Source organism: Petaurus breviceps, unplaced genomic scaffold (assembly GCF_028583685.1).
Source record: "Petaurus breviceps papuanus isolate PSGF00001 unplaced genomic scaffold, PetGlider_PUasm1.0 186, whole genome shotgun sequence".
In the NCBI taxonomy this organism is placed as follows: Eukaryota; Metazoa; Chordata; class Mammalia; order Diprotodontia; family Petauridae; genus Petaurus; species Petaurus breviceps.
The window spans coordinates 19,555,008-19,568,693 of NW_027185798.1; the positions used below are offsets into that span (position 1 = coordinate 19,555,008).

The 13,686-nt window shown below is 49.6% G+C and overlaps 1 protein-coding gene across 2 annotated transcripts in view; it reads right to left on the reverse strand.

Annotated features, from left to right (window-relative positions):
- Window positions 1-13,686, reverse strand: part of NXN (nucleoredoxin) — a 169,336-nt gene that overhangs the window by 11,061 nt on the left and 144,589 nt on the right. For both annotated transcript variants that reach the window (XM_069089715.1, XM_069089714.1), the window contains exons 3-5: window positions 12,821-12,954; window positions 11,839-11,939; window positions 10,423-10,529 (exon numbers count right to left, since the gene is read on the reverse strand). In XM_069089715.1, coding sequence (XP_068945816.1) covers window positions 10,423-10,529; window positions 11,839-11,939; window positions 12,821-12,954 — 342 coding nt within the window. The remainder of the gene's footprint in view (window positions 1-10,422; window positions 10,530-11,838; window positions 11,940-12,820; window positions 12,955-13,686) is intronic.

The following is a 13,686-nucleotide window of genomic DNA, read 5'->3' on the forward strand; positions in this document are numbered from 1 at the left end:
AGGCTGGCCCACAGGCCATGCTGGAAGCTGGGAGCCAGAAGAAAAGTGGCCTTGGGTGGGGTCTTGTAATGGAGGCTTTGAGCACCAGAGGGCAGCATAAAGACACTGAACTCCGAGGGAGAAGGCGAGGAAGCAGGAGAGGAGATGGAAGAAAGGCTGGCAAACTCTGCCTCCCGAGAAGGAAGGGGTGGGGGGGTGTTGGCAGCAGAGCCACCTCACTCTGGTCAAGGACAGTTTCCTCCAGGGAGCTGGGGGAGGGGAGGCAACCCAAACACAGGGGCAGCCTGCCACAACAGCCGGGCTGGACTGCAGCCTCTCCAACACTGTCACTTCGATCTTGGCTGGACCTTTGAACCTCAGTTTCCTCCTCTATAAAATTAGGATTGAGGTAGTACCAGATTCAAGTTCCACCTCTGCTTCTGGCTGGCTGTGTGGCCCTGGGCAAGTCCCTGAACCTCCCTGGGCCTCAGTTTCCTCCTCTGTAAAATGAGGGCCTAGGTCCCTTCTAGCTCCAACCCTCGATTGTCGTGATTGTTACGTGTGACCTGCATTTATCTTGTACTTACCAATTTACATTTAGGAGTGACAGCTTATTAGACTATAACATAAGCTCCTTGAGGGCAGGGTCTGCTTTTTGGTCTCTTGTATCTCCAGCACCTAGCACTCAGAAGGCATCTAATACATGTCTGGCGGACTGATGAGAAGGGCTCTTTTTACTTTTTCTTTGTAGCTCTGGCATTTACTGCAGGACTTGGAACACAGTCATTGCTTAAAACAAATTTGTTGCCTACTTAACTATCATGTAGACACACTATGGACCTTAGGCACAAGTGGTAGAAAAGCTCTCTTTGCATGGGGGTCGGGGTAGCAATGGTCTTGTCCCAGTGTTGGCAGACGGTTACTACTTAATAAATACTCCTGATTTGATTTTTTCTAAATGTTACTAACTAATCCTCTAAACTTTTATGTATGAACTAAAGGGTCTCATATGCAAAATATATTTTATCAATTTAATCAGTCAACAAACTTTTAAGTGCCAAGTCCATGCTGTGTGTGTGTGGGGGGGTTGGGGTTGGTATTACAAAGACAAAAACTGGGGGCTGTTTCTTCTCCCAAGGAGCTTCAATCCCACCAGGGAACATGTGTATATAAATAAGACTACACACGACAGAGAGAAAACAAAGGCCAGGTAACTTTGGACAGGAGGACGAGGCTGAGCAGCTCGAGAAGTCGGGAAAGCTCTCATGTAGAAGGTGTCAGTCACTTGAGCAGAGTCTGGGTGGAGGAGAAGGGGGAGTGCTAAGGAGAGGATGCAGAGCAGCCCACCTGAGGGAGCGTCAGGTCATTGTGGCTAGGGCATTGTGAAAGGATTTAAATGCTCATTTAGTCCCAGAAGAGACGCCTGAGAGCTCACCTAGTCCAACCTGTCCAATCTTGCAGATAGAGGTGCAGAGATCTGGCCAGGGTCACACAGCTGGTAAGTGTCTACATGGTAAGCATTCAGACCCAGTCCAAGGTTTACCCCTTGACCACAGCTTCCTCATCAGTAAAAAAGGGACAAGAAGTCCCAGAGAATCCACCTTGCAGGGTTGGGAAGATCAAATCAGATAATCAACGTAAAGCATTTTGCCAACCTGAAGATGTTATTTTATAAATAAAGTTTTAGTTTACAGATGAGAAAAGTCAAGGCTTAGCGAGATTAGGTCAAATGTTAGTAAGAAATGGAACCGGGCCTCCAACCCAGGCCTTTCGACTGCAAGTTCAATGCTGCTTCCACTACCCTGTGTGGCCACAGTGCCTAGAAGACAGGGCCTATGTCTTTCTTTGTTAGAGGGGAAAAAAATCACCCCAGCCAATAGGAAGAGCCCCTGACTCAAGTCAGTCCTGCTCCCACTCTTCCTGACAAGATGCTGTCTCCTCTGACAGCCGTGGTTTAGTCCATCAGTTACAAATGGGAGATGGCTTTTGCTAACTGCAGCTAAACATTTTATTTAGAAAGACATTCTCAAAATGCTGTAAAACTTCAAACTTGGGTCACACTCCACAGGACACTCATTATCAGGCACAGGCACCGGCGCCAGGGGATGGGAAGCCCTTCAGAATTCAAGCCACTCTTTCCAACAACAGCACAATATCCCGATTCCCTAGAGAGGATTCAACCCCTGACTGAAGAGGCTTGGGAACCTCCCTCCTGCTCACTGGGGATGCTGTAGGCCCATCACTGCAGGATTCTGGGCTCATCCTGGCCACCCTTTGGAAATGGGGCCTCACTAGTTCCTGCAGTCAGGGCTGATGCCGAGCCCAAGCCAGGCCATGGCCTGTGGCCATATGGCTGCCACTGTCTTCCGTTCATAGCCACAGAGAAGCAGCAGCAGCTAGAGCAGGAGACACGTCCAATGGAAGTCTTCAGGAGTGGGGGGAGAGGGGGGAGAGGAGCTTCCTGTGCAGTCAGCGGCCTCTGGGCACTGGCCTAGGCCAAAGCACAGGCCACTCTCTTCTCCTATTAACACAGGCCCATTCTGCCACCAGCTCTCTATTACACTTCCCTACTCTCCAGGCTGGCATTTCTTCTTCTGTAAAATGAAGGAATGAGGTGAGGTGGCCCTCAGACCCCTTCCAGATCACATACCCTAAGTTTTTATTCCATGGTATATTGATGGCCATATAGAAAAAGCCTTTGGATTGTATGTGTGGGCATTCTTTCCATTGGTGTAGACTGTGACCTCTCCACATACCTGCTCACCCTGTGTAATTTTCAAAGGAAGAAGGGAATGGCTTTCTCTTTAATCACTAGGAAGCAGGAATGAATGGATGAAAGAAATAAGTATTAAGTGCTTACTCTGTTACCAGCAAACACAAAAATCAAGCCAATTCCTGCCCTCAGGGAGCTTCTCTTCTTCTTTTTTGCTTTTTTTTTGGAGGGGGTAAGGTAGGGCAATTGGGGTTAAGTGACTTGCCCAAGGTCACACGGCTAGTTTTTGTGTGTATGTGTCAAGTATCTGAGGCTGGATCCGAACCCAGGTCCTCCCAACTCCAGGGCTGGTGCTCTACTCACTGTGCCACCTAGCCACCGAAGTTAGAAGAGCTTCTCTTCTAACAGGAAGACAAGTGACAGGGCAGTGGGGGCTATGAAGACCACGGTTTTGGAGAGAGTAGGCAAAAGGATGGTGAGTGGAGTCATAGGGCAAGCCACGGTGGTGCCATTTTTTGGAATGGTGGGAATGGTTTGATTATTCCTCCCAGAAGGAGACTCGGAAAGAGGGATGGGGGCAGCTGTGTGCATCTCCGCAGTGAAGAGGGCCAGGAAGCAGCGGCGATTGCCAGGTCTGGGGCAGGCTGAACAGGGCGACCCAGGGCCTCTGGGCAGCCAAATCCGCCCTCTCCGGCTCTGCTCTTGTCCTGGCCGAGTCTTCCTAACATCCTGGCTTCTGGGCACAGGGTCTCATCTTTGCTTTTAATTCTATCAAACAACAAGCACCCTCTGGATCACACAATATTGGAACTGCCAGTGATCTCACAGAACGCCAAGCCTAATGTCATGCCTGCTGAGGCCTGGACAAATTCTGTTGTTGTCTAGTTGTTTTTCAGTCACATCTAACTCTTTGTGATCCCATCTGAGGTTTTCCTGGCAAAGACACTGCAGGGGTTTGCCATTTCCTTCTTCAATTCATTTTACAGATGAGGAAACTGAGACAAAAATAGTTATGTGACTTGCCCAGGGTCACACAGTGTCTGAGGCCAGATTTGAACACAGGAAAATGAGACTTCCTGACTGCAGGCCCAGTGCGCCATCCACTGTGCCACCCAGCTGCTCTGGGTCTATGAAACATTCGCCACTCAAGGACCTTAATTCTCAATCTGGACAGATGCCATATGGCCATAGAGGAAAGAAAACAAGACCCAGCACTTAGAAGTGCCTGACTGGGAGTAGGCACTTAAAAAATGTCCACTGACTGAATGGAGTCGAGAGATCTGGAATGATTCCCTGCTCCAAGTGACCCATCTTGTACGTTCCTCCTCAGGTTCCTCCTCTGTACGTAGTGGAGGTCCCAACGGTCCCTTCTAAGTCTCCATCCCTAGGGCCTATCAATTTAAATCTGCTGTCTCCTTCTCCTCCTCCCTCAGAACCATCCCACTGAGGCTCCTGGGAGCAGAGTGGGCCATGGCAGAGAATCTGGACACTCTGCCAGTCCACAGTTGAGTCTGGGTTTACATTTACCAATGTAATACAATCCCCTTCTAATGCTGGGGAGGAAAATGAATTGAAGAGAGAAGTCCTGATGTGTCAAGGTCATGCAGCTGGTAAGGACAGTATAAGAGACACCCAGAATCAAGTGAAGACCTTCTCAGAGCAGTCAGTGGTCAACCCTGTCAAATGCCCAAAGCAGGTCTAATAGGATGAGGCCTGGACAAAAGCCACTGGATTCAGTAGCTGGGTAGGTGGTCATGGAAACGGCTTTCTCAAAGGTTGCTAGCTGACAGGTGGGAGTAAAGGTCAGTCTGAAAGGAGTTAAGGTGTGTGATCATGCCCTCCCTGAATCTGTTTCCTCATCTGTAAAATGGGCATGATCATGCCTCTACTGTGGACCTCACAGGACTGACGTGAACAACACAGGAGATGCTGTTTGCAAACCTCTCTGCAGACCTGAGAGCTGCTGACCAAGGGCCACTAAAAGCTCCTGAAGCAGCAGTGCACCCCACACCACGGGACTCGATGCCAGCCTGGCCCCCAGACATTGTCCAGGGGACAACCCTTGGGGAGAGGAGAACTGTCAGCTCAGCCCCACCTTCATCAGCAGCCTGAGCTACTCGGGACCCAGAAAACAAGAGTTCTCACCCTTAAATTCCCTGGTTCTACATTTGAAATGGATATGGTCTTGTCAACAGAAACAACATGAAGGAAGGTGCCTGACCATCTGCTTTACCGCTGTGCCCTGAGGACCATGGGGCCTTTCCCTCAGACGTGGCAGCTGCCTCATGTATATGGTGCCTCCCCTATCAGAGTGTGAACTCCTTGGGCACAGGGACTGTCTTGCCTTTTACTTGTGGCCCAAGCAATTAGCACAGCGTTTGGTACATGGTAAACACATAAACAATTCATTCATATTATGACAAAGAAGTGAAGAGATCAAATACAGAATACTCATTCAAAAAAATGAAATTCCAGTTATTGGCAGTGAAAAGGAGAGAGGGCAGCAGTTTAAGGAAAGGATGAGCTGGAAGGAAGATTTTTTTTAAACCATAAAGAGACTCCCATTTTTAGGGAAAAGAGAAGAATCCAGTGGAGAGAAAGACACAAGATAGGCCAGAGAAGCAGCTGATAGGTGCTCCAGGTCAGTCCTAGAGAATGGGGCAAAGGGGAGAGTCTTCTATTCCCCATCACAGATGAGAGTTTTCATGACATCTCTCATTCTGTGATGCGACAGGAAGAGGAGAAGGGATGGAACTCATGAACAGGCTGAGCCAGTAAAGGTAAGTGGGACCTGAAACCTCAAGCCCAAGGCTCCACTTTGGAAGGAAAGACTGGGAATGGGGTCTGGCAGGGCTGGGCAATTCCTCAGGGGAGGCAACAAGACGGGCAGGAAAGGCTCTTGGTCGTGGCTCTGGACCTCAGGTCATTCAACACAGGCCTTCTGGACGGAGCCCGTCAGGGCTTCAGAGGCTTTTTGGTAACTCAGCTTTCCCAGGCTGCCTCTGACAACCCTCAGCAGATGGGAGCAGTGGGTTGCTCTCAAAGGCTGGGCCATGGGAAGTCTGGGAGAACAATGCTGCTGAACTGTTAGAAAGACGTAAAACACAGCACAGGGATTTATTAACAACATGTGCTTCTACTTAGAGGACAGACCTCCAAAGTTAATATATTAAGGACTAAAAAAAAAAGAGTGAGCTCACAAATAAAACAGCCTATGAGAAAAAAGACACAACTGCCAAGGAGCTGATGGTCTTTTAGGGGAGATGGGGCACAAGGGGATAAGAGAGTGAGAGGGAACACCCCTCAAGGCGCCCGCACTCTCCTTTAACCGTCCCACTGAGCAGGCAGAAGAGACTCACCCTGCAGCCTCTGTGCGAGCTACATGCTCTTCATTCCAGGCCTGACATTCCTCAGGCCACGCATGCCACTGGCTGACGGAAGCATGGCGGCTGCAGCAAACTGACCTCATGCAGTGGGTGAATTACAAATGAGAATCCCAGAAGGATTTGTTGGTCACCAACCAGGGCCTCCAAGAGCAAGCTGGTGGCTTGGAGGGAATCAGGTGCCTCAAGAGATCTGCCTCCAAGCACCCCCACCCCATCTATCGGTCCCACACCGTCCTGGCAGATTAATTCTCTAAAAGCCCCCCATGTGGATGAGTTAGACCCCCTCCCCAAAAACTTCTTCATGAGGGTTCCCCACTGCTCACAGGATAAAACCCCAAGTCCATAGGCTGGCCCTGAAGAGCCTGAGTGTAGTGGGGAGAACCTGAGCTCTGGGGTTAGATGAGTTAGCTTCAAAGCCCCCCTCTGAAGATTACTCCCTGTGCGTATGCTGCTTCCCTGAGCCTCAATTTCCTCCTCTGTAAACCAGGGGGCTCAGATTTCCCTGAAAGCCCTTTCAGCTCTACATTTCTGATGTAGGATTTTCCCAGCCTCATCACTCACTGATTCCCAACACGAACCCTTCCCTTCAGCTCCCCTGGCCCCCAAACACAAACAGCTTGTTCAGATTCTATCTGTTATAGTCCAGACCCTCCATTTCTTCCAGCATGGGCCCCTGGGGTCATAGAGTAATAGAGAGAAAATCTAGAATTATCTAAACCCTTCCTTGTGCCTACACACTCCTGGTAAAAGCTATGGAGGAAGAGGAAATAGGCACATTCACATGCTGCTGTTGGAATTGTGAACTGGTCTGGCCTTTCTGTTCTAGAAAGCAGCTTGGAACTATGTCCCTCAAGTCACTAAAGTGTGTCTACATGGTGTTATCACCAGTAGGTCTATACTCAGGAAAAGAGCCCAAATGTGCAGAAGCATCGATGAGTATTTCTTTCTTAGTGGTAAAGAACTGGAAAGGGAAACGGTGCTCATCAAACAGGGACTGGCAGAATAAATTATAATTGCTCCTACTACGCACCAGGCACCGCAGTAAGGGCTTTACAATTATGATTTCATTTCATTCTCACAACCACCCTGGGAGGTAGGTACTATTATTATCCCCCATTTACAGATGAGAGAACTGAGGCAAACAGGATTCAGTGACTTGTCTAAGGTCACACAGCTAGTAAGTATCTGAGGCTGGATTTGAACTCAAGTCTTCCTGAGGCCCAGCATTCTACTCTTTACCCCACCTAGCTGCCCGACAAATGGGGGGTTTGAGAGAAACCTAGGAAGACCATATGCACTAACGCAAAGTAAAGTAAGCAGAATTAGAACCATTTGTAAGAAGAACACTACAAAATGAACAAGTTAAGGGCTCTGCCTGATGAAGTGACCAATCAGGAACCCACAGGCCTGACCTGACAACAAGGCCTCTAACGCCTCGGCTGACAGACAGCGAGTGGACTCCAGATGAAGAATGCGGTTTGGGGACGGGGCACTGTGGGATTTCGTTTTGCTTGATTCTGCATGTTTGTTACAAGGGCTCTGTTTTGCTTCCCTTCTGAATGAGGGGAAGGGAGGTGGGAAGGAGAGAAAACTAATGCTTGTTCATTGAAAAGCAAAGGAAAATGGCCTGGGAGGAAGCCTGCTCCACGCATGTGCTGACACCTCAATAACCCTCAGCCGTTACAACTCACTCCCCCTCCCTCTCTTTCAGCTGTAAGCCTGTTCCATTCAGGGATGATTCCACCTTGGGCCCCGTTCTCTGGCTGGTCCTCCTATCTCTTCCATTATCATCTTGTACAACATTCCTCAAAACCTGGTCCTCCATGAACTCTGCTCAGCACTAGCCATCCTGGGTCAGATGACACTACCTCCATGAAGCCTTCCCTGCCCGCGACGATCTCTCCTTTCCTTGACTGGTCTACACCATTCATTTGGCACTAATCCCATGCTGTCCTGTGCTATTTCTTGGACTAGTGTTTTGTGTTGGTAGTCAACTCTGCATGTGTCTGATCACTACAACTAGAAAGTAAGCTTCTTGAGGGCAGGGCCCTTGCTTCATACTTCTTGGGGCCCCTAACGTACCTGAAACCCAGCAGACATGGAGCAAATATTTGCTGAATGAACAAAATAAATGAACACTCAACTCTTCACCCTGTGTTGCTGGTTTTTTTCCATAGAAGCCCTAGCACATTTGCATGCTCAGCTGGGAGCAGAATGAGGGCAGCTGATTTCCATTTCCTGCCTCCTGAGGACCTCAACAACTCTCCTCCCTTGTTCCCTCAGACTTAGCTCTAGAAATACCCTTCGTGTGTCCTCAGAAAGCCCTTTGCCACAGTGGGTGATGCTGTTCTTACATAAGCTGGTCTTTCTTCCCTAAAGGGCTCTCAGAAATGTCCCCAGCTACCTGGAAGGGGCCCCTCAAGGCAGTGGGCTCTGCAGAGATCAGTACTGAGCTTGAAGTCAGGAGGAAGCCAGATGCCAAATACCAGCTTTTCAGCTTCCTCGCTGAATGACTAACAATAAGCTACTTCCTTCTCTAAGACTCAGTTTCTTTCCCTGTAAAGCAGAACTTGCCCCCCTTCATCACAAGATGGTTGTAAACCACAGAATGCTCAGATATCCAATGCACCAGTGATCTCAGGTGGCTACTACCTCCAGACTGCAGCCCACTCGTCTTGACCCTGCACAGAGGATCCACCCATGAGGCTGGGGGGCAGGAACCTACATTCTGTGAGTGCCACCAGAGTTACCCTCACACTTGCTCTCTCTCTAACCAGCCCACCTCCTTTGCAAGAACCACTAAGAGGGCAAATAGGATTGCCAGCTTGAGGACAGGGGTGTGCCCACTGTACCGTGGCTTCTGGGGGAAGGTGAGCTTGGTCAAGAGCAGGCTTTGAAGGAGAGGAGCATGTGATCCCACCTCTGCCACCCCTCATTCCCAGGGTCATGCAGACAAATAAGCCTTAGCTCCCCCCTCAAAAACCCTGGGCTAGGAGGCAAGGCACAAGGCTAGGTTCTACCATAAACCGCACGGTGGCCTTGGGGCATTCACCTCACCTCTCCAGGCCTGATGATCTCCATGGTCCCTTCCAGCTCTGCCATTTGTGATTTTAAACAATTTCTCCTAGAGCTCCCCTCTGCCCAGGCTGCTGCCCTGTTCAGGAATCTTCAGGGGTGCCCAAATGCCCACAGGAGAAATCCTGGCAGTGAGAAAGCTCACAGGCTGGTTCCACACCCCTTTCTGGTCTTGGTTCCTGTTGCTGTTGTATACATGCCATCCAAGCCAGACTAGCCTGCAAGCTTGTCCCGATCCCCACAAGCAGCCTGGCTGCTTATGCTGAGCCTCCTGGGAAGGACCCCTCAGCTGCTCTCACCTCAACGAGGCCCCTCCAAACCCCCTGAGTTGTTACTGTTCTGTCTCTTTGAATAGTATTTTGTATTACTGGGTTGATATTTCACAAGTACTCATCTGTACACATGTTCCACCCAAGTAAAAGGAACATCCCTTTAAGGCAAGGATTATTTCATGTTTCTCCTTGTATTCCTAGGACCTAGCAGATCTTTGCATTCATCAGGTGCTTAATTAGTGTTTGCTGAATTGAAGGCTCCTTTCTGCCTTAGTTTCCTCATCTGTCTCCTACAATTATGGCTTTGGGATGGTGGTGATGAGGTGAAGGGCACAGGGATGTCTCCAATCCTTTTATGGGTCACTTAGTTTCACACCAAGGAAAACTGTTTCTGAGTCAAGGAGTTGCTTCTCTGTTCTCCCCTATTTGATTTCTTCCAGAAACACACCAGAAGAAAACTGCATGTGTGTGGACAGACAAACAAACATCTGCCTGTGAACCTGGCAAGATGGCTCAGTTCACGTGAGCATGACGGTGGAGTCAGGTCTCACAGGGTGAAGAACACAGACACACACAAAGATGGAGGCCAGAATGGCCTTCATAGCAACCCTGAGGACTGGATCAGTGCCGACCTCTGGGGTCCGTTTAGTACTGGTTCTGTCCCAGGATCTGGAGGTAGCCTCAACCAGTGTCCACAGAAGGGAGTTGGCCAGGCAGCTGGGGACCCAGAGTATACCCCTTTGAGGTCAAATACAATGGTCACACCCCTCATCATTAGCCAGAAAACATGGAGATGATCAACACCTGATGGCCTGATTTTTGAGCACAAACCTAGTGCTTGTGATCAGGATGTGAAGAGAAGATGGCCCTAGACCTGGAATGGGGGAAATGTGTTTCTTTTCTCTGTACAATGAATGTGAAGGCCATGAAGGGAGCAAAGGGCCAGGTATGCATGGGAACCAGCACTCTGGAAAGGGGTCTCTGTACCTCCTCCTACCTTGGATTCCATAGAGTCGGTTGAGACGTGACCTCCGGGCTTCATCAGTGTAGGGGACAGCAAGCCAGGGCATTTCACTGAAATACTGTTTGAAGGAGTCCTCTGACCTATGAAGAAAAGGGCACCCAAAATGAGAAGGCCTTGCCCCCCAACCCTACTACCCCTGGTCTCCCACTAATTCTTTCCAGGCATTGACCCAAACCTAAGACATCCTACTGTTTACTATTTCCCTTCCTAGACACCCTGAGAACAACCCGTTTCTAAGAAGGCTTTACCTATAGGCAAATGCAGGGCCCCAGAAATCATGTGCAGATCCCCAAATAAAATGTCAAACCCTTTCAATGTTTTATAGACTGTTCTATCCCACCTTTTTGCCAGTTCAATCCATCTTTTTCAAGTCTCCTAATGGGGAAAGGTTATTTGACACAGACCCACCATCTGCCCCACATCACACTCCCTGGTGCATTTCTTACTGTGCACCTGCCTGCCAAGGAGCCCTATTTTAGGGTCAAGTGGCACATGGGCACTGGACCTTCATGGGCTATGTGGACACACCATCTTCTCATCCCCTGCTGGTACAGTGGAGAACAGAGAAGGAAAGCTCCATGGGGGCAGGACCAGATTCATAGTGCTCAGCACTGAGTAGGTGCTTAAATGCTTGATGGACTGCCACCAGATGAGTACACAGCTCTCCCCAAGGGTGAAGAATGGAGACAGCTGAAATAGGGTGAGTGGGCAGACGGACCCTCCAAACACCTCAGCTTGTGGGCTTGGGCCCAACTTGTGAACAAGAGTCTGGAGGTGAAAAGGCCAGGAAGTGGCCCCTGGGACAGACTTGGAGACAGGCTGGCTGGTGGGTGAGCTGAGCCACCGGGAATCCCATCCCCCATCCCCCCACCCCCGCCAGAGTCCAATGAGCTCTGCCCTCCTGTTGTCACTCCTCCACGTCAAGAAGTCCCAGCTACAACTGACTCCCTGCAGCTGAGGAGAAACAAACCCCTTCCCAGCCCAAGCAGGTGGGACATTCTGCAAACATTTGGCCTTTTTCCATCCTCACCCCACCATGCGCCCCCATTATCCTACAGAAAGCCAAACCAATTTGAAAACGCATTTAATCCCAATCTGCTCTTTCACAGAGACCAAAGAACACCAGAGCTGGATGGGAACTTGGAGGGCTCTGGCTCAACCCCTTCCCTTCACAGACGAGGGCACAGGGAATGATTCAAGTCAGGAATGAGTTTTTTCTCATTTTCTAGTCAGACAGCTACAGGAGTAAGTGTGAAGGTGTTAGTCCCTTCTCCAATGACCATGAATGTGTTTAATTTTTTTTTTTAAGGCACAGGAGGGTATCATGTGTGTTAGACATTTCAAGGGAAGTAGGGAGAAAGACACCTCCAGTTTCGCAGCAAATATTACCTGTCAGCACTAACAAAAATAATCTCAAATTTCCGTCCTGACTCCTTGATCTTCCGGTAAGACTCCACCAGAACTCGGGTGAGACTGCGGCAGGGTGGACACTGACAATAAAAAAGAAATGATGCGCTTTTAAAAACGCTTAAATGCCTCCCTTCATTTCTCAGAAGGGCCGCTGGGCAGATAGCCTGGCCTAGGAAAGGGTGAGAAACAAACGCTCTCCTCTCAGATGTCAAATATACAGTCAATTCCTCCTGCCTTAGAATTTCAGCGGGGGGGGGGGGTGTGGCGCAGTAGATAGAGCACTGGTCTGGGAGGCAGGAGGACCTGAGTTCAAATCCAGCCTCAGACACTTAACACTTACTAGCCATGTAACCTTGGGAAGTCACTCAACCCTGACCACCTCCCAAAAAAAGAAAGAAGTTTCTCTGAAGATCATGAGCTTGTTCTCTCTACATGCTGCTGACAGCTGGTGGGCAGGGAGGCTGCACGTCATACTAGAAAGGACCCAGCTTCCAAACTGACCCATGACACACACTGGCTAGGTGACTCTGGGCCAGTCCCTGCCCTTTTCTGAGCCCCATCTCACATCTCTGTAAATGGGGCTGATTATAATACATGCATTGCCTCCCATGCAGTGTTGCTGTGAGGGAAGGGTTTTGCCAGCCTTAAGGCCCTCTATGCACATAAGCTACTGCTGGCCTCCCAAGAATCTCTCAGTTACTCTGGGGCTGGTCAGAAGGGGTAAGGGGGAATAGTCTTACTAATGAATATTTAGTTACCGCAGAAGTAATTTCTTTGTATTTATTGTAGTTTTATGGCTATTAGTGCCACCAATATTTGGCACCCTCGAAAGGCTGGGAAAATGCCACCCCCTCGGTGCCTAGGAAGCTCCCCAAGCTGAGATGCATTTCACAGACAGCCGCTGATGACCAATGCTTTCTCCTGCCTAGACTGAGGGCAGGGGCGAAGAGGAAGTACTCACCCAATGGGCAGAGAAGTAAACTCCCACATGAGACCCTTCCAGGCAGTTGCTGTCCAGCGATTGGCCGTTATTTCTAAGCAAAGACCCAGCAATGACTTCACTGAAGGGCTTGGGCCCCCAAGGGAATTCCAAACCTGAAAGAGGGGCAAGCAATGTCAGACACATGACTCTGGCTTGAGCACCAGGTGGCTTTTGAGTCTGACAGCAGCGTCTGATCCAGAGACTGTGGCAGCGTGGGACGGTCAGGAAATCTGGGTTCAGATCCCACTTTGGTGCTTACTGGCTCTGGGACCATGTGCAAGCCCCCAGACCCTCTGAGCCAGCTTCCTCATCTGCAAAGTGGGAATAATCATAATGCTTACGTGATCCTCCTCAGAGGGCTGTTGTGAAGCAAGGCCTGGAAAGCAGAGAGTGCGAGCCAAGCATCAACAGCAGCATCAGTGACCGGTGATTCAGAATTTCTAGTTATACCAGAGCAAAGGGAGCAGAGCCCACATGGGCTGAGGCACTTCTTCTCAAGCAGCTTCCGGACAGTGAATTCGTCCCTGGTTCCTTATCTGCAGCACCCTGCAGATGGCTGGTGCCAGCACAAGTTGCGGTCTCTTCACCAACACAAATGCGAGGCAATTTTTAACTGAGTGTTTCACAAGACCACAGATCTAGAGCTGGGAGAGATACTTGGAACACTGAGGTCCAAGAAGGTGAAGTCACTTGCATAAGGTCATACACGGAGGAAGGGTCAGAGGTAGGATTTGAACCCAGGTCCTCTTTCCACAGTAAGAGTTTATGAAAGTTTCTACGGCAACAATTGCCCTTCCTCATGTGGCCAGCTTAGTGAGGAGCCTTTCCCAAATTAGCTCAGCTGG